The sequence below is a fragment of the Miscanthus floridulus genome, chromosome 8 (genome assembly GCF_019320115.1).
Source record: "Miscanthus floridulus cultivar M001 chromosome 8, ASM1932011v1, whole genome shotgun sequence".
Lineage (NCBI taxonomy): Eukaryota > Viridiplantae > Streptophyta > Magnoliopsida > Poales > Poaceae > Miscanthus > Miscanthus floridulus.
Genome location: NC_089587.1, coordinates 53,578,964 through 53,603,194, shown reverse-complemented (window position 1 = coordinate 53,603,194; position 24,231 = coordinate 53,578,964). Strand labels below are relative to the sequence as shown.

Below are 24,231 nucleotides of genomic sequence, written 5' to 3'. Positions count from 1 at the left end.
ATCACCTAGGATTGACATTATGACTTGGTATGTTGTGTATTGTGGGCACCAAACTAGAGTGTTCTCCTCCTGGAGAGAATGCCACACAAGTGTCAATGGCTTCAAGGGAGCCTGCTACAAAGGATACAAGACTGAAAAAGAAACTTTGGTTGTCTATCACAACTAAAAGGGTGCTCACGGCCCTCTTGCTCAAGTCCCTGATGACTGCAAGGACATAAAAAAACTGGACAAAACAATCTTCTCGACCAAGGATATCATTATCATTGTCCAATTTATTATTATCTTAGTTTTATTGTACAAGTTAATCTAATCATTAGTTGTAATATTGAGCCCGTAAAGCTGTTGTATGAGGAGATGTGGTATGCATGGCTGGGTTGGACTGTGGCTATGGTAACCTCACCGAATTTAATCTTGAGGTATTCAAACTCTAGTAGATACAACCAACCAAACAACTGCATGTTCTTATCTGCTTATCAGTTCCTAGCTCATACATACAACCAAACATGTGCTCTGCTTATCCTGTCTACATTTATTCGGGTAACCATACAATGATCACCTGCATACATTGAGCCTGTCTCAGTCCAGCCTGGATACTAGATGCGAGCCAGGCTACCCACGCAAGTGTGAACCAAACGCGTAAGGCTGTGTTTAGTTGGTGAAATTTAGGAATTTGACTACTGTAGCACTTTCGTTTTTATTTAGTAATTAGTGTTCAATCATGGACTAATTAGGCTCAAAATGTTCGTATCGCGATTTCCAACCAAACTGTGCAATTGGTTTTTTTTGTCTACATTTAATGCACCATGCACGTATCGCAAGATTCGATATAATAGCTACTGTAGCATTTTTTGGAAAACTTTTTGGGAACTAAACACAGCCTAAGCTTGCGAGGCAGCGCGACGAGTGAGTGCAGGAGCGGGTAAGACTGTCTCCAACGAGGAGACCCAGACTCATTTTTGCGTCCGGCACAGTTCTTTGCCTTCCCGAAAACGTCCTCCAACAGCAGACCCATACACCCGACGCATTTTGCCTGCTCCCCTAAACGCTAGGCAAAAAAGCGTCCCCTCTCGCATCGCTATGCAAATCACCGAGCTCGCCAGCGCAGAAGCGGAGCTCGCCCGCGCCGTGGCCGAGGCAGAGCTCGCCCGCGCAGAGGCAGAGCTCGCCCGGGCCCGCGCAGAGGCGGAGCTCGTCCACGCCATGGCCGAGGCGGAGCTCGCCCGCACCGTGGCCGAGGCGGAGCTCGCTCGCGCAGAGGCGGAGCTCGCCCGCGCCGTGGCCGAGGTAGAGCTCGCCCGCGCCCGCCGCCGGTGTTGGAGGAGGAGCGCGCGGCGAGGCGGGGAGCGGGGCGCGGCCGTCGGGGAGCGGGGATCCGGGGTCCTCCGCGCCGGGGCGGAGCTCGCCCGCCCTCGCCGCCGGTGTTGGAGGAGGAGCGCGCGTGGAGGCGAGGACAGACGAGGCGGCGACCTCCGGTGGATTTGGGGATTTTGCGTTTGCGGTTGTTGGAGAGGCTGACTTTTGGGTTGTGACGTTTTTTTTTCTGTGCTGGACCCAAACCGAGATATAGATATTGTATTTGGGTCTCATGGTTGGAGTCAGTCTAACTGGAAGAGCTACTCCTGCTCCTACTTGCAATAGAAGCGAAGCCATTTCGTGATCTGAATTTTGGGCCTGGGCTCAGAGCGGATCAGATCAGATGAAGTGCTACGGAAACGGGAAGGCCCACACAGCCCAGCAGCGCCGGCGATCCATCCCTCTCCAGTCTCCACGGGCTCGGCTCCGGCTCTCGGCGAGCTCGCACGCGACGCGACCGCCGCAGCGATCCCGCCCCGCCCGTCGTCCCCCCTCCCGAGTAGCTTCGGCGCCGGCGTCCTCTACTGCCACCGCTCCGCAGCTTCTCCCTCAGACCTCGGCAAGTCTCACTGACCCCCCGTGGCTCCGGCCATGGAAGCCGGCGGAGGCGGCGGCCAGCTCTTCTCCGTGGACCCCCTGGAGCGCCAGGCCGCGCGGGGCCACGGCGTCGTGACCTCCATGGCCGCCGGCAGCGACGTCATCGTCCTCGGCACCTCCCGCGGCTGGCTCGTCTGCCACGACTTCTCCTTCGAGGACGCCCACGGTAAGTCTTCCCCTCCCCCGCTTCCTCCCCTCCCCCACCCTTTTCGCAAGGCGTCATCGCCTCACCGCCGAGACGCGCCTGCAGATCTCGACCTCGGGAGCGGCCGCTCCGGCGACCACTCGGTGCACCGGGTGTTCCTGGACCCCGGCGGCAAGCACTGCGTCGCCACGGTGGTCCACCCCGGCGGCGCAGAGACGTACTACCACCACGCGAGGTGGCCGCGCCCCAAGCCCCTCCCCCGCCTCCGGGGCCTCCTCGTCAATGCCGTCGCCTGGAACCGCCAGTCCATCACGGAAGGTGATCTCCGATCCCCTCCTCTCGATCCAATCATCATCATCATCTATTGGGTTCGTTCATTCATTCGTCGTTGATCGGCTGATTTTGGTGCCGCAGCATCGACCAAGGAGGTGATCCTGGGCACTGAGAGTGGCCAGATCTTTGAGATGGCCGTGGATGAGGCTGACAAGAGGGAGAAGTATGTCAAGCCGCTCTTCGAGCTCACTGAGCAAAGGGAGGGCATCAAGGACCTGCAGGTTTTGGATACTGTCAATTGCTGCTACTAAATTGATTCTTCTGTTTTCACTGTAGTGACCGTGATTGAGCAATTGGTTGTGCAGATGGAGACTGCTGTGGTTGGAAACTCCACAAGATACTATGTGATGGCTGTCACTCCGACGCGGCTTTACTCTTTTACTGGCATTGGTTCACTAGAAGTAAGTATTAATTCTCATGCATTTTGATTGGTATGTTGAGGGATTATCCTGATTAAATTAGTTGGGAAGGTGAGTTTGCTAGCTTGAGACTTTGATGTCCTTGTTAGTGTCAGTGCTTATGTTCAATAACGCAGTGCTTATGCTTTGACTTTGAATGCTTTAATTCTTGGAGAGAAACACCATATAATATAGATTTTCTTCAAAAGGGCTTTCCATTGTATTTTATATTGAAATTTGTGATGTCTTCAATAACAACTATACCGCACAGACTGTTTTTGCTAGTTACTCCGATCGTGCCATACACTTCATGGAGCTCCCAGGAGAAATACCTAATAGGTAACCAATGTGATTTCTACAGTGCTTAAGAGTAGGCAGCTGCAATTATACAAGTAATTTTGTGTTTCTAACATATGTGTCCATTGGATGCCACCCAGTGAACTACATTTCTTTATCAAACAAAGAAGGGCTAAACACTTTGGATGGCTTTCTGGATCTGGAATTTATCATGGTGAACTGAATTTTGGGGCACAACACAGGTGAACCACTGAATTAACCTTGTACTCTAGTACATTGGTTCTCCTTAGTTGGCTAAGCCTTGGCTTGTCTCATTAGGCATGCAATCTACCCCTGCATTCCCAAATGCATGTATTCTTTTGGGAATACATGTTCAGACTATTGAACTTTGACTACTAATGTGTAATAGTACCTTGCTTGCCATGTGCAAAGTGATATATGTAGATTGCACATTGTTGAAACCTCGACACCTGTTATTAGCTTTGAACACTGATACTGTGATATGAATTAATTATCATCAGCTTCTATTTGGAGCAGGAGTACACCATATAAGATGGTCCCTGTTTGATGTTTTGGTTATTCTAGACTTTAAAGATAACTTTGAACTTCATAACCAAATGTTGCTACTTGAGCTTCTCTTTAGTAGTAGAGCTGTAGCTTTCATTGAATAACATGTCTCTTTCCAAAAAAGAAGCTCTGTCACTCGCCTGGTTGCTAAAGAATCTGAGTTGGTCGGTGGAACTGCTTACACGTATTTTAACAATAAACCTCATCTCAAGAAGCCATGCCAAATTAATTTTCAGACAGTTTGGAGATTCCCCCCCCATTAGGTCACCATATCTTTGTAGTGCTATTTTTTGAGCTTGACTTTCATGGTGTAGTACTCCATCCTACCTCTGCATCTGATTAAAGGAAACACAATATATTTTTTCTGGATTTTCTTCACTATGTTTTTCCTGACTCAATTTTGTTTTCCAGCTCTACTAGTGGAGATGAGAACTTTGTGGAGAATAAGGGTTTTTTTGACTATTCAAAATTGGGGGATTCCGGAATCAAACCAAGGTCATTTGCTTTGTCTGAATTCCATTTTCTGCTTCTGATTGGGGACAAGATTAAGGTATAAGTTTCTCAAAAGTTTATCTTTACACCATTTCCCTATAAGTTGTTTTGTTTTCTCATACTATTTTTTCCTTTCCCACTATGGTGTGTATTTCTTTACAAAGCCAACGCATAACCTGAAATTTTTAGGTAGTGAACAGAATAAGTCAGCAGATGGTGGAAGAACTTGTAGTTGATGATACACCTGAAATTTCAAGAGGAATAATTGGCCTCTGTAGTGATCCATCTACAGGACTTTTCTATGCATATGATGAAAGTTCTATATTCCAGGTTTGGGATTTTTGGGTTCTTGCTTTGAGTCATGTAATCAATGCTTCTAGATTTGCATTGCTAATGCTATCAATTATTTAGGTCTCCACTTCAGATGAGGGTCGTGACATGTGGCAAGTTTACTTGGATATGAATCATTATGCTGCTGCTTTATCCCATTGCCGTAACCCTTACCAGCGTGACCAAGTCTACCTAGTTCAGGTATTGTTCATATATCTTGATGCAGCGTCCAACTTTATGTAATTTGCATAAGAATCCCACATGCTAATTTTTGCTTCTATGTTCCCCTTCTGTATGGTGATAAGCTGGAGTTTCTATTTCGATCTTATGTTGATCATTGGTTAATGACTTCAGTTCTATATAAATCTTTGTTTTGCAGGCTGATGCTGCATTTGCTGCAAAAGAGTATTACATAGCAGCATCCTTCTATGCAAAGGTGATACTTTACTGTTATTTGTGCCCTGTGGTAACATTTATTGTATTTATGTTGTTTTTTCGCATTGAGACTGCAAATTACATCATGTGCCCTGTGGTAACACTTTGCTTGGCTATAGATAAATTACATCCTGTCGTTTGAGGAGATCAGCCTGAAATTTATATCAATAGGTGAGCAGGTAATTGTACTCAAAACTCTCTGATGCAGTTATATATTGCATGTGAAAGTGCTATGTTTCTTATCATGTGTGAAAGTGCTATGTTTCTTATCATGTGTGAAAGTGCTATGTTTCTCTGTACCCTTATCAGCCAATTGTGTGTTATCATAACTCATAAATTGCTATAGTTCTGTGAGATCAACTTCTGTTGATTTAATTCATTTTACATATCCCTTATCACGACGCATTTTGAGTTGCTATTTCCGAGGTTAATAATGAGAAATACAATAACATTAAGGTCATGTATTTTACTTAAAGGAAGCTTCCTTTGATTATTTGACACACTTCTGCAGTTCTGCTCAAGCTGTGCACTACGTATGTTTTTATGGGCATCTTGGATTGTTTTTTTTTCTCGAGCATGCAGTAAGGAAGAAAAGAGAGTACATAGAGTACAAGGGAAGAAGAGTCCCCAAACAAAACACATTCTAACACAGAAACATATAGCCCAGTGGAGGGCTGGATTCAATCACACCAAATCCACGACCTGATATGGACATCTTGGAATTTTGTCTGAAACTGTGGACCATGTCTACTTGGCAGGATGCTCTCAGAACTTTCTTATTGAGAAGGCTCGATAACCTCACCAAAGATGACAAGATGCAGATTACGATGATCTCAACTTGGGCTACTGAGCTATACTTAGACAAGGTGCCTGCCATTCCATTTTCCAGCTTCATTATTGGGTTGAGTAACCGCCTTTCCAGTCTTATTCACTGTTTTTGTAATTTTGTAGATTAATCGTCTCCTGTTGGAGGATACCACTGCTACCACTACAAATTCAGTAGCAGAACCTAATAGCTCGGAATATCGTTCGATAGTAAATGAATTCCGTGCTTTTCTTAGTGACAGCAAAGATGTATTAGATGAAGCAACAACAATGAGACTACTGGAAAGGTATGCTATATCATTGTCGAGAATTACGCTTCAGTTAGATTTTTATTTTTAATTCTGTATATATACAGTTATATTTAGGACTACAGATACATGATTTTAATTTGCAATAAATAAAATGCAAACCTGAATACTTGCAATGCTGATAAGCACTTTTGAGAAAAAAAAGGATCATTAACTCCAAGGAACTAAGGTAGTCAGAAAGATTGTACCGTCTTTTTTGCTTATAGTTTTCCCATAGTCACCCTCAGACCTGGGGAATGTTGTCCCTGACCTGGGTATGCGGAATCATTTCACAATTAGTTTATCACATTCCTCGACCCTGTGGACCCAGGAACTTTGTGACTTTGGTTTCACCTTCAGTAGCATACTTAGTTAGCAGCAAAAAAATGATGTGAGTCGACTAATAAATAGATAAATGTGCCATACTGCCATTTCTTTAGTTTAGATTATTATTCCATGCCTGTACTGCATGAGGTGTCCTGACTTACCACTTCAACTTTTGCAGTTACGGAAGAGTGGATGAGCTAGTGTACTTTGCTGGTTTAAAGGAGCAGTATGAAATTGTGGTTCATCATTACATTCAGGTGTGTTTAATTATATGAACATTTATCATCTCAGGAAATGTGTAGCCCTACAATCATTGAACCTAATTTATATGTTTTAACTGTAGTTGGTACCCAATTTTCACAGCTGACATACTATCTGTTATATCATGTTTCTGCAAAGCACACTCCCATAAATAACGTATATGCTGCTGGGCTTTAGGCCTACTCGAGTTCAAAAAGGCACCAGGACTTGCACAATCCCATTAATTGTTTTAACATAAGCAGCTGAGACTGGTTGTGCATAGGGTCGGTTTGTGGTTGTTGTATTGTGCTTGGCTTGGGTAGGGTTCAGGCTGCAATGATCTTGCATTATCTCTATATTTCTACCATTGAATACACCTTTTTATATTTTCTTTGAACAATTATAATTCTTAAACCAAATTTTTTTTTCTTATGTAAGTAAACAGAAAGGAAAAAGTTATTTGAAGTTGAACATTAATGCATAATTGTATGTCTCAACACATGTGCATTGTTCTACTAGCACTGACCTTTGTTTTTTTGGCGTGAGTACCACCTGTCTTGTTTACACATCTTCAGTGTAAGTCCATTTCTTTGGCCACAATCAATTGGATTTTCTGGAAACAGTTACTGTCAAGGGCGTCGAACCCTCGACGCGCAGGGCCTCGGCTGCGGAGCTCGTAGCCTTCGGCCGTCTTCTCCGGTGAGGTTATGCCCCTCTACCGCAGGCTTGAGATTAGATGGAAGATAGGATAACAATCTTGCTTAATTTCTTCAAGTCCGGTTACCATAATATATATAGCCTTGCGCTGCCAACAAAAGGAAAACAAACTCCTAATCTTAAGGTAACAAATATATGCTAATAATAATAAGGGAACTAATCCTGATAACTTTCCAACTGAGGCCTCCTAGCCACGACGTGCCTGATCGGCCTCACTGGGCGCGTTCCGCGCCTGGGACGCGCGCTCGGCCGCCCTGCGTATGTCGCGGGCGCGCCTGCGCCGGGCGTACACCCGCCCGCACATGACATCTCTCCCCGCCTCGAAGTCCAGCTCGTCCTCGAGCTGAAACGAAGGAAACCGAGTGCGGAAATCGTCGAGGTCTTCCCAGGAGGCTGCAGCGGGGTCGTGACCCTCCCATTCGACGAGGACTTGACGAACTCCACGAGCCAGGCGGCCCTGTGTCACCCGCGATGGCGCAGGCACGACGGCACCGTTGGAGAGGGGCGGCAACGCCGGTGGAGCAGCTGGCGGTGACCCCACAAACTTCTTGAGGACGCCCACGTGGAACACATCGTGGAGACGGGCATCCGGGGGTAGCTCCAGGCGCACGGCCGCCTCATTGATGACCTCGGTGACCTTATACGGGCCAACGAAGCGCGGCTTCAGCTTGCCACGCACCGCACGGGGCATGGACGCAGCAGCACGCTGCCGGAGACGCAGCAGCGCCCAGTCCCCAACGGTGAAGACGACGCGACGATGATGCTGATCGTAGACGCGCTTCTGGACCGCCTGGGCCTGCTCCAGACGGACACGAATGTCGTCCAGGAAGGCGGCCCTCTCCTCCATCTCTTGAGCGACGGCCGCGACCCGAGCTTCGCCCTGCTCGTAGGACCGAATGGTCGGCGGGTCCCTGCCGTAAACCACACGGAATGGGGTCTCACGCAGGGACGACTGAAAGGCGGTGTTGTAGGTGTACTCCGCCCACGGCAGCCACCGGATCCACTGGCGGGGGCGATCGCCGGTGAAACATCGCAGGTACATGACGATGACCCGATTGGCGGCCTCCGTCTGGCCGTCCGTCTGTGGGTGGAAGGTTGAGGACATGTAGAGCTTTGTCCCGGTGAGCCGCATGAGCTCCTGCCAGAACGCCGATGTGAAGACTGGGTCGCGGTCCGACGTGATGGACTGCGGCACCCCGTGGAGGCGGACGATGTCGGCGAAGAAGGCGTTGGCGACGGACTCGGCAGTGTAGGGATGTGCCAAAGGAATAAAATGGCAGTACTTGCTGAAGCGATCCACCACGGAGAGGATGACCGTCTTGCCCTGGACCTTGGGAAGCGCCTCGATGAAGTCGATGCCAAGGTCGGCCCAGACCGCCGATGGCACCGGCAGCGGCTGCAGCAGGCCGGCCGGCTGCAGGTGGTCAGCCTTGTACTGCTGGCAGGTGACGCAGGCCTTGACGAATTCCTGCACCAAAGCACGCATGTTGGGAAAATGAAAGTCGCGTCGGAGCCGATGGAGGGTGCGGTGGATCCCCTCGTGACCGTCATTGTGGACGGCGGCCACAATCTCCTGCAGCAGCGGCGACGCCAGCGGGATGTACAGGCGCCCGGCGTGGGCGACCATGCCATCCACCAGCGCCCACGGCGCAGAACGGGCACCCGATCGCAGCTCGGTGTGCATGGCGACCAAGGCCGGATCCGTGGCCTGGGCGTGACGGAGGCGGTCGACGAAGTCAAAACGAGGAGCGGAGATGGCCAGCAGCGACCCGTCCTCCTGATCGCGCCGCGAGAGAGCGTCGGCGACGACGTTGGTGGCGCCCGACCGGTACTCCACCGAGAAATCGAACCCGAGGAGCTTGCCGACCCAATGATGCTGTGGGATCGTAGCGAGGCGCTGGTCGAGGAGGTACTTGAGGCTGTAGTGATCTGTCTTGACTATGAAGCGCCCGTCTTGACTATGAAGCGCCGCCCCCAAAGGTACGGCCGCCAGTGCCGGACCGCCTGGACCAGCCCGATCAGTTCGCGCTCGTACGCGGCGAGCGAGGAGTGGCGGGGCGCCACCGGCCGGCTGAAGAACGCGACGGGGTGGCCCTCCTGGACCAGCACGGCGCCGAACCCGGACGTAGAGGCGTCGCACTCGACGATGAAGAGCTTGTCGAAGTCGGGCATGGCGAGTACGGGCGCCGTCGTCACAGCGGCCTTGAGAGCCACGAACGCCGCTGCGGTGGAGTCGTCCCACGAGAAGCCCTCCTTGAGCAGGCCCGTCAGCGGTGCCGCAATCGTCCCATAATTGTGGACGAACTTGCGGTAGTATCCGGCGAGGCCGAGGAAGCCGCGCACCGCCCGGGGGGAGCGAGGAGTGGGCCAGTCGACGATCGCCTGGACCTTCGCCGGGTCCATGGCCACCCCAGCCGCCGAGATGATGTGGCCTAGGTAGGCAACGCTGGGCGCCCCGAAGGAGCACTTGGACCGCTTGACGAACAACTGGTGGCGGCGGAGTGTATCGAGGACGGTCCGGAGGTGTCGCAGATGGTCCGCCCACGTCGTGTTGTAGATCAAAATATCGTCAAAAAATACCAGAACGAAGCGGCGGAGGAACGGCCGGAGCACATCATTCATCAGGGCTTGAAAGGTCGCCGGGGCGTTGCACAGGCCGAACGCCATGACCAGGAACTCGTACAAGCCGTCATGGGTGCGGAACGCCGTCTTGTGGATGTCCTCTGGGCGCATGCGGACTTGGTGATAGCCCGAGCGCAGGTCCAGCTTGGTGAAGAACTGAGCCCCGTGGAGCTCGTCGAGGAGCTCGTCGACCACCGGGATGGGAAAGGCATCCTTGACTGTCCGCGCGTTCAGCGCCCTGTAGTCGACGCAGAAACGCCACGACCCGTCCGGTTTCTTGACGAGGAGGACGGGCGACGAGAACGGGGAGTCGCTCCGGCGGACGATGCCCTGCTCCATCATGGCGGCGCACTGGCGTTCCAGTTCATCCTTGTGGGCCGCCGGGTACCGGTAAGGACGGACGGCCACCGGCTGCGCGTCCGGCTTGAGCATGATGCGATGGTCGTGCGCGCGCACAGGGGGCAGACCGGTCGGGTCGGCGAAGACCCCCCCGTACGCGAGCAGCAGCGCCTCGAGGAGGGAGTCGGTGTCGAGTGTCGCGCGCAGTGCCGGAGACCACGGTGGGGCGACGCTGGTCCAGGAGAAGGTGCGGCCGCGGCGCTGAAACGACAGGCGCTGGCGGCTGAGGTCCCAGACGACGGCCCCGAGCGCGCCGAGCCAGTGTGTGCCGAGGACGATGTCGTACCCTGCCAACGGCATGACGAAGAGGTCGGCCGGGAACGACTCGCCATCGACGAGCAGGGGCGCGGCGCGGAGGACGCCCGCGCACGCGACGCGCTCCCCGTTGGCGACCAGCGCCGTAAGGCGGGGGCGCTGGTGGAGGGGCAGGCCGGAGCGCCTCGCTGCGTCTTCCGCGATGTAGTTGTGCGTGCTGCCCGAGTCGAGGAGAGCCACGAGCATCAGGGGCCCCAGGCCCACCGTGATCTGCATGGTGCCCGCCATCGGCACCCCGGCCAGCGCCTGCAGGGAGAAACAGGGCGCCTCGGCGTTGTCCACGACGGCGGCGTCCTCGCCCTCGGCCTCCAGTTCGACCCCTTCGACGAAGAAGATGCGCCTGCAGAAGCGGTTATGGCCACGGGTGTACCTCTCATTGCAGTTGAAGCACAAACCGAGGCGACGGCGGTCGGCCATCTCCTCCTGCGTAAGACGGCGCTGGGAGCCGTCGGGTCGGCCCGGCTGCGCAGCCGCCGGCGGTGCAGGGAGAGCCAGGAGGGGCGGCGGGCCCGGCAGGACGGCTCTGGCCGCGGCCGGTGGAGGCGGTGGTGGCCCGCGCGCGCCTGCTCTCGGGGGAGGAAGCGCCGGTCGGTCCAGCTCCATCAACTCGACCTGGCGGGCGAGGCTGATAGCGGCGACGAGGGTGTCCGGATGGTGGATGCGGACGGCGTTGCTGAGCGGAGGCCCGAGGCCGCCGGTGAAGAGTTGGACGCGCTGCGCCTCGTCGAGCCGGCCAGCGCGAGGGATCAGGGCCTGGAACCGGTTGGCATACTCCTCCACGGCGCCGGAGCGGCGGCACTGCGCCAACTCGAACATGGGGGCCGAGCGCAGGGGGGGACCGAAGCGCAGGTCCAGGAGATCCTTGAAATTCCCCCAGGACGGCGTGCCTTCGTCCTCCTGCAGCTGGATGAACCACAGCTGTGCGGCGTCGTCCAAGTGGTAGGCCGCCATGCGCACGCGCTCCTCCGGCATGGTGCGATGTTGCCGGAAGTACGCCTCGCACTTGTGGAGGAACGACATGGGGTCGGACGTGCCATCATAGTGGGGAAAATCCCACTTCTTGTGCTTCGGATGGAACTCGAGATCGCGCTGATTGTCGGCGCGACGGGTGTCAGTGCTCTCAGCCGTGGGCGCCTTCTCCTTGAGTGAGGCGACATCGGCCTCCAGGGTGGAGATCTTGGCGGACACCTTCTTCATCTCGTTGAAGAGATCGGTCAGGGTAGGCTCGGCCATGGGCGGCGACTGACTGGGCGCGGTGGGTGGGTTGTGGGTGGGCGGCGGCTGGTTGCGGGAGGGTGCTGGCGCGGCGGACTGTGAACGCGAAGAGGATGAGCGGCTGACTACTAATACCAGGCTGTCAAGGGCGTCGAACCCTCGACGCGCAGGGCCTCGGCTGCGGAGCTCGTAGCCTTCGGCCGTCTTCTCCGGTGAGGTTATGCCCCTCTACCACAGGCTTGAGATTAGATGGAAGATAGGATAACAATCTTGCTTAATTTCTTCAAGTCCGGTTACCATAATATATATAGCCTTGCGGCTGCCAACAAAAGGAAAACAAACTCCTAATCTTAAGGTAACAAATAGATGCTAATAATAATAAGGGAACTAATCCTGATAACTTTCCAACTGAGGCCTCCTAGCCACGACGTGCCTGATCGGCCTCACTGGGCACGTTCCGCGCCTGGGACGCGCGCTCGGCCGCCCTGCGTATGTCGCGGGCGCGCCTGCGCCGGGCGTACACCCGCCCGCACATGACAGTTACATTTCAGGACACATTCTTGTACTTAGATGAAGTATCATTCACCTTTTACTATGCACTCAGTGGCTTCAGTTGAGACACCAGGTCTAATGCTTTTTCCATTATTGTGTCAGCAAGGAGAAGCAAAAAAAGCATTGGAAGTGCTTCAACGGCGCAATGTTCCTGTAGACCTTGTGGTACATAATTCTGTTCTTTCAATGATCTGGTTTTTAACTTCAAAATTTTCATGCTATTTCTACCTTATTAAATTTGCTTATTTGTTTTCTTTCAGTATAAATTTGCCCCAGATTTGATCATGTTAGATGCTTATGAGACTGTTGAATCATGGATGATGGCGAGAAACAAGTTGAATCCAGGGAAACTCATACCAGCAATGATGCGTTATGTGAGCGAACCACATGCGAAGTATGTTATGTAGAAAGTTTATTTTACATTCTTTCTTCCATTATTACATTATATCCATGGTCTTCATATTTTAACAGCTTTTCTGCAAAAGAAAATCGTCATGTCAGAGAACCCTATATTTTTTCTATTGTGAAACTTTTGTTATATTTCTCATTTTATTTATGTAGCTTTGGATGGAAAGATAACTCCATTAAACTTAAATCTGAAGCTGCCCTTCCAAAACTTTGAATCAAACCATAAAATGCTTTTATTTCATTGTTTCTTAAGCTCCGGAGCAAACTGCAATTTAAAGTGGCTAACATGGTCTTCTGCAACGTGCATGATGTAATGAAATTATGTTTGTGACTCTTGCAGGAATGAAACACATGAGGTTATTAAATACTTGGAGTTTTGTGTGAAAGATTTGAACAATGAGAACCCTGGAGTGCATAATCTGTTGTTATCACTATATGCCAAGAAGGTAAATCCTTTTGCCATGGCACATTATTTTTTCTCATGCTGTATGCTAACAGCTGGGTCCTCCTGTCATTCTTTCAGACTACAAACAAAACACGTGTCTTAATTTATCGCCACATTTACTTTGTGTCTGTTGGACACAATAATGCTTGTGCTTGTGCAGAGTAGCAATATTACATCTGTTGCATTCATGCCATATTCAGTTTTTCTTTCGAGGGAATAAATACCCATATCCATAAGGTTAAGTGCATATTTGCATACATGAACCCATTATAATGTTCATGTACTCTGATCTACTAATCTGTAGGAGGATGAATCCCAGCTTTTGCAATTTCTCAACACAAAATTTGGTAAAGGACAAACAAATGGCCTCGACTTCTTTTACGATCCCAAGTATGCTCTCCGCCTATGTCTTCAAGAGAAGAGAATGCGTGCTTGTGTTCGTATTTACAGCATGATGTCCATGCATGAGGAAGCTGTGGCACTTGCTTTGAAGGTACACCTTATTCCTTCCTAAGTTCCATCTCATTAGTAGTTGTGCCTCTCCATGTTGATAGTTTAATTCTTCGTGTTCCTATTTTTCTTATACTTTGTTTGGTTGTCACTAGGTGGACTTAGAACTTGCAAAGGCGGAAGCTGACAAAGTAGAAGATGATGAAGAGCTTAGGAAGAAGCTGTGGCTTAAGGTTGCTAAGCATGTCATCGAGCAAGAGAAAGGAGTCAAGAGAGAGAATATAAAGAAAGCAATAGAGTTCCTTTCGGAGACCAATAACTTGTTAAAGATTGAGGATATCTTACCATTTTTCCCAGACTTCGTATTGATTGACGATTTCAAAGTAAGATTAAAAAAAATTCTTAAATTTCTAGCTTTATTAAAAATATTATCTCTATTCTTCAGTTCTTTCTTCAGTTTGAGATTCATGTCACTTGTTTTCTGTAACCTCTGTTCTGTGTTTGCGTTCTATAATTATGGAACTGCTTGAACAGGAGGAAATATGCAAATCTCTCAAGGACTACAACAGCCAGATTGAGCAGCTGAAACAGGAGATGGATGATGCCACACGTGGGGCAGACAATATCAGAAGTGATATTGGTGCCCTCGCTCAGAGATATACCGTAATTGATCGTGAGCAGGATTGTGGGGTAAGGCACTGGTGATCGTAGTATCCAAAATACTCCAGTACACCTGTTGCAGCCTTTTACGTTGATGTATACCTGTTGCAGCCTTCATTACTTCCCACCTTTTTGCATTTCTGAAATTCAAACATATGGAATGATACCTGTTGCATTTCTTTTGCCCCTGAGTTTATTTGGATTCTTTACCATTTTGATAGACATGGTTGTATGAATCTATGCTTGCTTTTCAAACTCTTCTGCACTACTGTTGTGATGCTAACTTCTGTCCGGACCTAACAGGTTTGCGGGCGTAAAATATTGACCGTTGGAGGGTTACACCAGGTAGGAAGAAGCTATACATCTGTTGGACACATGGCCCCCTTTTATGTGTTTCCGTGTGGACATGCCTTCCATGCAAATTGCTTGATTGGACATGTAACTCGTTGCAGTAACCAGGTGCAAGTAAGTCTATCTACAATACTTCAATTGATCGTTGTGATATTCAGCAGTAAAGCAGGCTTATGTTTAATCTCCTATACCAATCATTTATGGATGAGTTTGTTATGTTGTAGGCTGAGAGAATATTGGACCTTCAGAAACGGCTTAGCTTGATGGACAGGAAAGCAGCAAAAGAAAATGGGGCAAGTGTTAATGGTGAATCTATTACGAGCACAACCCCAGTTGATAAGGTCTGCAAATATCTGAATTCTCGTACCGTTCACCCTGCAGCTGCTTTGCTGATGCAGTCAATCATTGTTTCTGCAGCTGAGATCACAGTTGGATGATGCTGTAGCAAGCGAGTGCCCCTTCTGCGGTGATCTGATGATCAAGGAAATTTCGCAGCCGTTCATTCTCCCCCAAGAGTCGGATGAAAAGGAATCGTGGGAAATCAAACCACAACCAACGCCGCAGAAGATTCTCCCAATGACCATGTCTATATGATGCTACGGACAGTACAGCCTAAGATGGAATTGGTTTTGACTTTTGACATTCCTTGTCTTAATCTTTTTTTGCTGTGGTATATGGTATTTCATACCCTTTTGCTGTTGGGTGATTTTTTTTTTTATATTTGCCCAACTTGTGTATTAGCTTGACCCCTAAAACACTGTGGTCAAGAGCGTCTTCACGCTGTTTGTGTACAGAAACATCAGTTGCTTCGTTTGTGAGTTTTGTATAGGATGCCTCGAGCTATTGTGCTGGAAGATCTCGGTACACTTGTGAATTGATATATTTTTTTTACTTAAGTAAACGATGAAGTCTTGCTCTGGAAATATTTCCTTTTTCACGACAGGATAATTAAACCTGCATGAAAGTATGAAACGTTTGTTAGAACTCCTGCTCTAGACTCTCTGTGGAAGCTGATTGTTTAAGAAAAGTGATTTTTTACTAAAAATGTTTATATATGAATGTTTATATACGATTCTATAGGATAAACTCTATGCATACAGTGACTTTGTGTGTGGAGTGAACTAGACATGCCATTACTATATCCACATTAATTCAAGGTAGACTGATTAGTCCCAATGATGACAACTAATTTGTATGTTTGCATGTGATTCTTCCTTAATATGAGTGCACACGCAGTTATTGTAGGTGGTTACCAAATATAGAAAGAAATCCCGTTTTAGGAAAACACTCTAATAATATGGGTACCATGGTCATTCTCCTTATGCTAATCTGTCAGAAACTTTTAGGGCCACTTTGGTTACCTCGGAATGGACACCTGGAACGATTTCTAGCCGGAACGATTGTCTAATTTGTATAACATTGATCAGCAACAATAATTACTGGCCTCATTCCACACTAACCGAAGAGGCCCTTAGGATGCCAATTTTTTTTCTGACAGATTTTTTTTTGAGGCATTGGACTGAGAGTTTCTGAGAACACAACACACAAGGAGTATATGAGAGAGAGTGGAAGAAGCCAGCGTGAGCAACACTAATCTATTTTTAGAAAAAAAAACTGAATGTCACCCCTGACACTACACGCGTAACCCCATCTATTTTGTAACAGTACGGATAGAAGGAACGATAGTTACGTTTGTTCAGGTGGTTTTCATTTCTCGTCCAACATAGAACGCTGCAATGCCAATGGAAGTCTGAAGGTCAACAAGAATCATCTTTTGCATGCAAGACCGAGAAGAAATAGTAAAGACTAAAAATGGATTGAAAAGGTTAAGACCGGCACATGGATAAACACGACGTCTAATTTTAGCAATTTACGAGGCAGTGCAAGGAGTGATCAGAAATCGCAGCTGCGTCTCATCCGTCAGTGCCGGCACTGAACGAGGATCGCCGCCGCTGCCGCCGCCTCCTCCATATAAAGAAAGTCGCCGCGCGTCTCCTCCACCAGCTAGGCGCCCCCGGCCGGCCACCTCTCCCTTGCATTGGTTGGTTCCTCGTCTCGTGCGTTTCTCGCGTTGCCAATTGCCATTGCCCAGCTGCTGCTGCAATGGCAGGCGGCGTGGTAGTGAACGCGGCCGGGGGCAAGACGTACCCCGGCCGCATGACGGCGTTCGTCTTCTTCACCTGCCTCGTGGCGTCCTCGGGCGGGCTCATCTTCGGGTACGACATCGGCATCTCCGGCGGGGTCACCTCCATGGACTCGTTCCTCAAGGAGTTCTTCCCCTCCGTGTACGCCAAGGCGGAGGCGAACAAGGACACCAACCAGTACTGCAAGTTCGACAGCCAGCTGCTGACGCTCTTCACGTCGTCGCTGTACCTGGCGGCGCTGGCCACGTCGTTCGTGGCGGCGTCGGTGACGCGGGTGTTCGGCCGCAAGTGGTCCATGTTCTGCGGCGGGCTCACCTTCATGGCGGGGTCCGCGCTGAACGGCGCCGCCACCGACGTGCTGATGCTCATCATGGGCCGCATCCTGCTGGGCGTCGGCGTGGGCTTCGCCAACCAGTCGGTGCCGCTGTACCTGTCGGAGATGGCGCCGGCCAAGCTCCGCGGCATGCTCAACATCGGGTTCCAGCTGATGACCACCATCGGCATCCTGGCGGCGAACCTGATCAACTTCTGGACGGTGAGCATCCCGGGCGGGTGGGGGTGGCGCATCGGGCTCGGGCTGGCCGGCGTGCCGGCGCTCATCATCACGGTGGGCGCGCTGGTGCTCCCCGACACGCCCAACTCCCTCATCGCTCGCGGGTACAACGACGACGCCAAGAAGGTGCTGGTGAAGATCCGCGGCACCGACGACGTGCACGACGAGTACGACGACATGGTGGCGGCGAGCGAGGAGGCGAGCGCCATCGAGCACCCGTGGCGCAACATCCTGGAGCGCCGGTACCGCCCTCAGCTCACCGTGGCGGCGCTGATCCCGTTCTTCCAGCAGCTGACGGGGATCAACGTGATCATGTTCTACGCGCCGGTGCTGTTCCTGACCATCGGCTTCGGCGACGACGCGTCGCTGATGGCGGCCGTCATCACGGGGCTGGTGAACATGTTCGCCACCGTGGTGTCCATCGTGTGCGTGGACCGCCTGGGCCGGCGGGCGCTGTTCCTCCAGGGCGGCACGCAGATGTTCATCTCGCAGATCGTGGTGGGCACGCTGATCGCGCTGCAGTTCGGCACCGCCGGCGTGGGCGAGATGTCCCGCTCCAACGCCTGGCTGCTGGTGCTCTTCATCTGCCTCTACGTCGCCGGCTTCGCCTGGTCCTGGGGCCCCCTCGGGTGGCTTGTCCCGTCGGAGGTGTTCGCGCTGGAGGTCCGGTCGGCGGGGCAGAGCATCGCCGTGTGCGTCAACATGACGCTCACCTTCATCATCGGCCAGTCCTTCCTCACCATGCTGTGCACGATGAAGTTCGGCCTCTTCTACTTCTTCGCCGGGTGGATGTTCGTCATGACCACCTTCATCGCGCTCTTCCTGCCGGAGACCAAGGGGGTGCCCATCGAGGAGATGAACCTCGTCTGGAGCCAGCACTGGTTCTGGGGCAAGTACGTCACCGCCGACACGCAACACGGCGGCGGCAGCCGCAGATCCAACGGCGTCTGACTCTGATCGAGCTACAGCACCTCGGAAGCCGTGTGCGCACGTGTAATCTAACAACGTAGCTGACCCATGCACACTGTCGAATTGCTTGACGTACAGGGTGGTCGAATGTCTCATCTGCATCGCCGACTGACTTTCCATGAAGATTAATTAATTGTTGTTCATCCTTCATAGCTGCAGGCACAGATTGATTTTGGTACGGTACTTGGGATTGTTGTTGTCGTTACTCTATTAGAGAGAGCGAGAGAGATTGGCATAGCATGCAGAATTGAAGCAGCTAGCAGTTCGTTGTTTGTATCCTTTGTACGGTATTTGACCAGGAAGTTAAGTTTGATCTAGGATTAATCCCTGAAAGGTAAATTCATGTTGTAGTGAAAACTAGCTTTTTCCCAGAGCTGTACGTTGTAGAAAGGCCGGAAATCCCTGCAAAGATTGTGCCCCGTAGTGATTTTTTCCTTAGACACTTGCATATACTTTGTAGTTTTATAAGACACTTTTCCTAATGGTCAGATGCCTGAGTTCTAGCTTTTCTTCGGGCGACACCGTATCCACTCCTGCCTTGATTTTTCCTCCATCAAGATGAATCTCAGCCTTACATGCTCATGAGCCAACGGTGAAGATCGTTGCCTGAAAACATACTATATTCCAGGCACCTGAAATATAGCAGGTTTCTTTATAAGAATATGGAAAAGACTGTCCTATATATACAAACTCGTCAAACCATCACATCATTTGTTCAACGATAATGCTGGGAAGCGAGCATTTGTCCGCCCGGACGCTCCATTGGTGGGCCGCGTCGCCAGCCCAATAATCTTCTGTTCTTTCGTTTCTCAAATCAGCCCATCCACTCATTCCTATCCACTCGTTCCTATCGCTCCTATCCGCTCTGCTGCTATCTCCGAGTGCAGCGCTATGCTCATCCACTCATTCCTATCCAATCCGTTCGCTTCCTTGCTCCTCTTTCTCTCCCCAGTCTGCTCCCTTGTGCGCATCCAACACAGAGCAGTGAGCATGCACCGATGGTCTACGACATGCCAGTGAGCCGCAGCGTGGCGGCGCAGAGGCAAGAAAGCCCCAGCGGCATGCGTTCTGCGCAGAGGCGAGCTCCCATTGACGCGGAGACAGGCAAGCCCCGGCAGCTATCGCTCGTGCACGACGACGCAAGGCCAGCGAGCCGTGCGAGCGACGGCGTGGAGGCAGGAGAGCTCTGCAGCACGCGTTCCGCGTAGAGGTGAGCTCGCGGCGGCGCGGAGGCCGGCGAGCCCTGAGGGCAGCCGCTCGTGCGCGACGACGCTAGGCCAGCGAGCCGCTTCCGGGGCGCAGCGCTCGGCCACTGGGCTGCCAGGCACGACGCGCTCAGCTGCCGGCCCTGCTAGGCGTGGCGTGCTGTTGCCCACTCCCAGTCATGCGGCCGCTGCCTCCCAGCAGCGTCGCAATGCCGATGCCTCCCTTCCGTGTCGTGCGGCCGATGTCTCCCTACCACGTCGTGCAGCCGTCGTCAGGCACAAGTAGATGTTGCGCTGCGCTGAAAGCGCATGTTGTAAGCATATATTTTAATTGTATTAGATGTTTCAGAGGTATGCTGTAAATGCTTCGTACGGATGTTGCAAAATTAGATCGGGATGTTGCACATGTTGCAAGAGCATGTTTCAAATATTTCATCGGGGTGTATTCATGTTGCAAGTGTTTCATGTGGATGTTGCATATGTTGCGGGGGCTATATACATATGTTGCAAGTGTATTGTTCCAAATGTTGCAAATGCTTCAGACGTATGTTGCATGTGTTTTATCTAGGTGTCGCATATGTTTCATGCATATGTTTGGAAGTATTTCATTTGGATGTTGCATATATTTCATACATATGTTGCAAGTGTTTTATTTGAATGTTGCATATGTTCTGCAATGGCTACACACGTGTTTCCCTGGTGTTTCATACGTATGTTGTAAGTGTTTTATCTAGATGTTGTAAAAGTAGATATGTTGTTGCACATGTTGCACTAAGACCCATTTGTAGCAGCCACCTACTGCAGTTGCTGGGCCTGCCTGCATGCGCGTGGGTGTGGAGGAGGTGCCACGTGCGGGTGCGGGACCCGAAGCAACGCGGGACACGAAGCGCGCATGGGCCACAATGCGGGCGCGGGACACGGAGTGACATGGGCCACGGGGCAGGCGTGAGACACGGTGTGGGCACAGGACACAGAGTGGCATGGGCCCCCACGTGAAGCAGGAGCAGCAGGTGCGGGCGTCCGGATGCTAGCGCCGTCCAGATGTCCGGGCGCTAGACATACTGTTTGTTCAATCAGCTTATAAACCAATGCTTCAGCACATCCTAAAATGCGCTACTCCCTCCGTCCCAAAATAAGTGCCATTCTCATTCCCGAGGAGTCAGATGCTTTTAACTTTGACCAAATATATACAAGAAAATATTAATATTTTTAGGACATAATTAGTTTCATTAGATAGATTGTTGAATCTAGTTTCATAATAAACTTATTTGGAGATACAAATGTTCCTTATATTTTCTACAAACCTAGTCAAACTTAAGAAATTTTGATCGGTAAGAATACCATAGCGACACTTATTTTGGGACAGAGGGAGTATGTTACATGAGTATCAATATTTTGTGGATAAATGTAGTATATACAAGTAATCAAAATTATTATCTTTACCCCCCCCCCCTCTCCATTTCCTAACAGGTTCTGATAACTTTAGCAATCACTCTATATGTGCTTTCATCATTTGCATTGCATCTAGTGGGGTTTTTATTCTGCACTAGCAAAAATGTGCCCCTATGTTGCGAAAGAACCCAATACATATTGGAATTGGAATATGTGTGTTATCGCTAGATGCAAGTTGTTCTAACTCGCATGAGCAAGACTCATGAGAATCTAGGTCACATACGAGATACTGTGGGTGCGACCTCAATACGCCTTATTGGAATCGGGTTTCGTATCCATCATCATCGCTAGACGCGAGGTGTTCTAACTCGTATTATGAGAACGGATCATATTAGTTGGGGTCGCATATCAGACATGGAGGATGTAAGCGGGACATAAGAGAAACTCTCCATTGCTCAGATAATTAGTGAGGTGGTCGAAAAAAAAGTGAAGAGAAATTTTGCCTCATTAAAGTATCGTATAGATTTAGTTGAACTCTTAGCTTAAGTCATATAGGTATAGTTACATATATTTAAGGCATCATGAATTTATATTTTATATTTCAACTTTTGATCTTACTAGATGTCATAATATTTTATCTTCAAGTAGCTCCATCCTGAAATACAATCCATTATGACCTCCAAAATTTATACTGAAATATAAGAGTCCTATATAGTGCATATGTTAAGATTTGGCAGAGTTTGTTAAGAAGAAAATGATGACTTAATAAACACTATTTAATCGGGTCTAATCTATGGGTGTACACATTATTTGAGCATTTCTTTAAGTTGTCTTAAAATTTTTAGAATATTTAGTAATTAAAGGACGGAGCAGTTGTTACTTCAATTTTTCATCTTATTGTTGTTGTTGTTGTTGTTGTTGTTGTGGTGTATGATGACAATGATGATAATTTTCTGGTTTATTTTATTATTACGGGGAGACCAACGAATTAATGATGGTAATGATCTTTTACTCGATCCATCCCTCCAATTCACGCAAAACACAAACGCACAAAGGGAATAACAATACACATACAAGATGGAATATATGTCCTTTTTCTACTCCCTTTAACCATATATTTATTTTTCCCATTCTATATTATTCTCAAAGCTGCAAGAATAGAGCAAAGATCAGGAGGAAGCATTGATTACCTGCTGACTTATATTAGGAGGTTGTATTACGTAATTTCTTGCCCAATAAGCGTTTTCTTGAGGACATTCTTGCCCAGCAAGTCGCAGTAGCCATGTTGCACGGTGTTGATGACCCATGTCGTATCACCAGCAAACAGCGAGTCGCAGTAGCCATTTTCCTGAGGGCATTCTTGTCCAGCAAGTCGTCGCAGTAACAATGAGCCTGGGGTACGTGGGCAGGCTGTGCGTCCGGGCGGTGCAGGCCGCCGTCCGGGCCGAGCCGAAGCAGCCAGCGGCGCCCAAGCCATCGATGACGGCGGCCGCAGCCGGTCACCACCACCACCTGCAGCCGGGCGCAAGCGCGAGGCGGGTGTCCGGTGAATTGGCTGGGCCGGCGGCGAGGACGACCACTGAAGAGGAAACGATGGCGGCCATGAGGAGGAGGCGTGCCGAGAAGGATGAGAACCTCATGAATCTCGTGTTCTGGGGGCCCAATTAATTACAGTATTTTATGGTTTCATCAGTGATTTAATTTGCAAAATAGCAGTTTTCAGTACTGCTTATCACTATTTATGGAGTACTATTCATCACTGTTTGATACTATCCATACGTCTTTTACGGTTTACATACAGTGTTCGTTGTGGGCCTATGGCTATGAATCTACCGTGTAAATATGTCTTTACTAGTGGTTTTCTTGAGGATGCCACCGGTAGAAATCATGTATTTACACCGGTGATTCTTTTAACCTACCGCCATTGTAAGTCCGATTTGTAATGGCGGCATCTTTTGGTGTCGATACATGATTTTTACTGGCAGTAGTCTTAAGAAAACCGTCAGTAAAGATATATTTACACTAACGGTTTTATTAACCTAGCGCCAATACAAATAATCGAAATCAATTTTTTTAATTTTTCAAAAGATCTCGAATGGAGAAATGATCTTGTAGTACTTGACAAGACCTATAACTTTATAGTTAACTACTTTTTCATTTGAAATCAATTAGGGCCCGGAAATTATGTATTAAGAGTAGGGATGAAAACGGTACGGATATTTTCCGACCGTATTCGAAACCGAATCCGTTTAGAGGGGTTGAGATCTGTCCATATCCGAGTCCGGATATCCAACATCCGATACCGTATCCGTATCCGAATACTTAAATCGCATATTTATGATGTCGATATCCAGTCGTATCCTATCCGACATAGTTGACACTATCCGTATTCGAATCCGAATCCGGACAGAAATATGAAAACAAATGTAATATCGGTGATATGCGTCCGTATCCGATCCGTTTTCATCCCTAATTAAGAGTAATGATTTTGAAATTCATATTTTTTTATAATTTTTCAAATGATGTCGGACGAAAAACGACCAAAATCAAAAAGGTCTAAAACTTTCTAGTGAAAGGCTTTTTCATTTGAATTTATTTGGGTCTTCAAATATTCATTTCAAAATCTGGAAGATTGAATAGGATGGAAATGTTTCTACCCTTGAGTCAAAAGTTATGTACTTTGAGGTGTAGCAGTAAGTGGTGTAATACACGATGCTTGAGGTTCTGAGTTCGATTCCTGCAAACCACACACATGTGAAAATACCACAGGTGTAAAAACGTTGTCTGTTCTAGTGTACATTCTTCTGAAAATAAAAAGGCAACGACTACTAAACAGAAATATTCCGTCATCATCGTCTGCCTATTAGTGGATCCTGTCGTGTGAGAAGCCACCCGAAGAACTTGACACGGGGTGGGGCGAAGTTTCTCCAGATGAAGGCAGTCATGGTCACCTCGCGTCGAGGCCTTGTAGATAAGCCCGGACAGCAGCTGGTGCTCGCCATCTTCGAAGAAGCTGGTTCGTTCGTCCGCATCCGTGGTCAGCGAGACCTCCTGGAGCATGTCACGGAGGTGTTCGAGCTCGGCCGCTGCCGGGGACATTAGCCTTCATTGGAACAGGCCTCGGAGATCCCCGCGCACCACGTCGTGCACCGACATGGCTCGCGCATCATAGTGGTTGTGGAGGGCCGGGAACTGGACAGCCAAGGGC

The 24,231-nt window shown here is 49.5% G+C and overlaps 2 protein-coding genes across 2 annotated transcripts; both read left to right on the top strand.

Annotated features, from left to right (window-relative positions):
• The first annotated feature begins 1,697 nt into the window (after window positions 1-1,697).
• LOC136476394 (vacuolar sorting protein 18-like) lies at window positions 1,698-15,708 on the top strand. The gene is made up of 23 exons (XM_066474217.1): window positions 1,698-2,116; window positions 2,201-2,413; window positions 2,510-2,649; window positions 2,734-2,829; window positions 3,098-3,165; window positions 3,264-3,365; window positions 4,102-4,240; window positions 4,372-4,512; window positions 4,594-4,713; window positions 4,892-4,948; window positions 5,067-5,126; window positions 5,706-5,813; window positions 5,899-6,059; window positions 6,565-6,643; window positions 12,549-12,611; window positions 12,707-12,840; window positions 13,195-13,300; window positions 13,604-13,792; window positions 13,905-14,132; window positions 14,284-14,439; window positions 14,713-14,874; window positions 14,985-15,101; window positions 15,178-15,708. The coding sequence occupies exons 1-23, from the start codon at window positions 1,945-1,947 to the stop codon at window positions 15,352-15,354; spliced, it is 2,988 nt and encodes a 995-aa protein (XP_066330314.1). The 5' UTR covers window positions 1,698-1,944; the 3' UTR covers window positions 15,355-15,708.
• A 1,067-nt stretch (window positions 15,709-16,775) lies between these two features.
• On the top strand, window positions 16,776-18,928 carry LOC136472072 (sugar transport protein MST5-like). Its single transcript, XM_066469800.1, has one exon. The coding sequence runs from the start codon at window positions 16,864-16,866 to the stop codon at window positions 18,406-18,408; it is 1,545 nt and encodes a 514-aa protein (XP_066325897.1). The 5' UTR covers window positions 16,776-16,863; the 3' UTR covers window positions 18,409-18,928.
• The last annotated feature ends 5,303 nt before the right edge of the window (window positions 18,929-24,231 follow it).

What these genes read in the sequence shown, in the direction of transcription:
- LOC136476394 (XM_066474217.1), top strand. Translation starts at nt 1,945, where the DNA reads ATGGAAGCCGGCGGAGGCGGCGGCCAGCTCTTCTCCGTGGACCCCCTG. An exon ending in AATTTTGGGGCACAACACAG is followed by an intron (nt 3,366 to 4,101) that starts GTGAACCACTGA and finishes TTTGTTTTCCAG; the next exon opens with CTCTACTAGTGGAGATGAGA. An exon ending in ATCGTGAGCAGGATTGTGGG is followed by an intron (nt 14,440 to 14,712) that starts GTAAGGCACTGG and finishes CGGACCTAACAG; the next exon opens with GTTTGCGGGCGTAAAATATT.
- LOC136472072 (XM_066469800.1), top strand. Translation starts at nt 16,864, where the DNA reads ATGGCAGGCGGCGTGGTAGTGAACGCGGCCGGGGGCAAGACGTACCCC.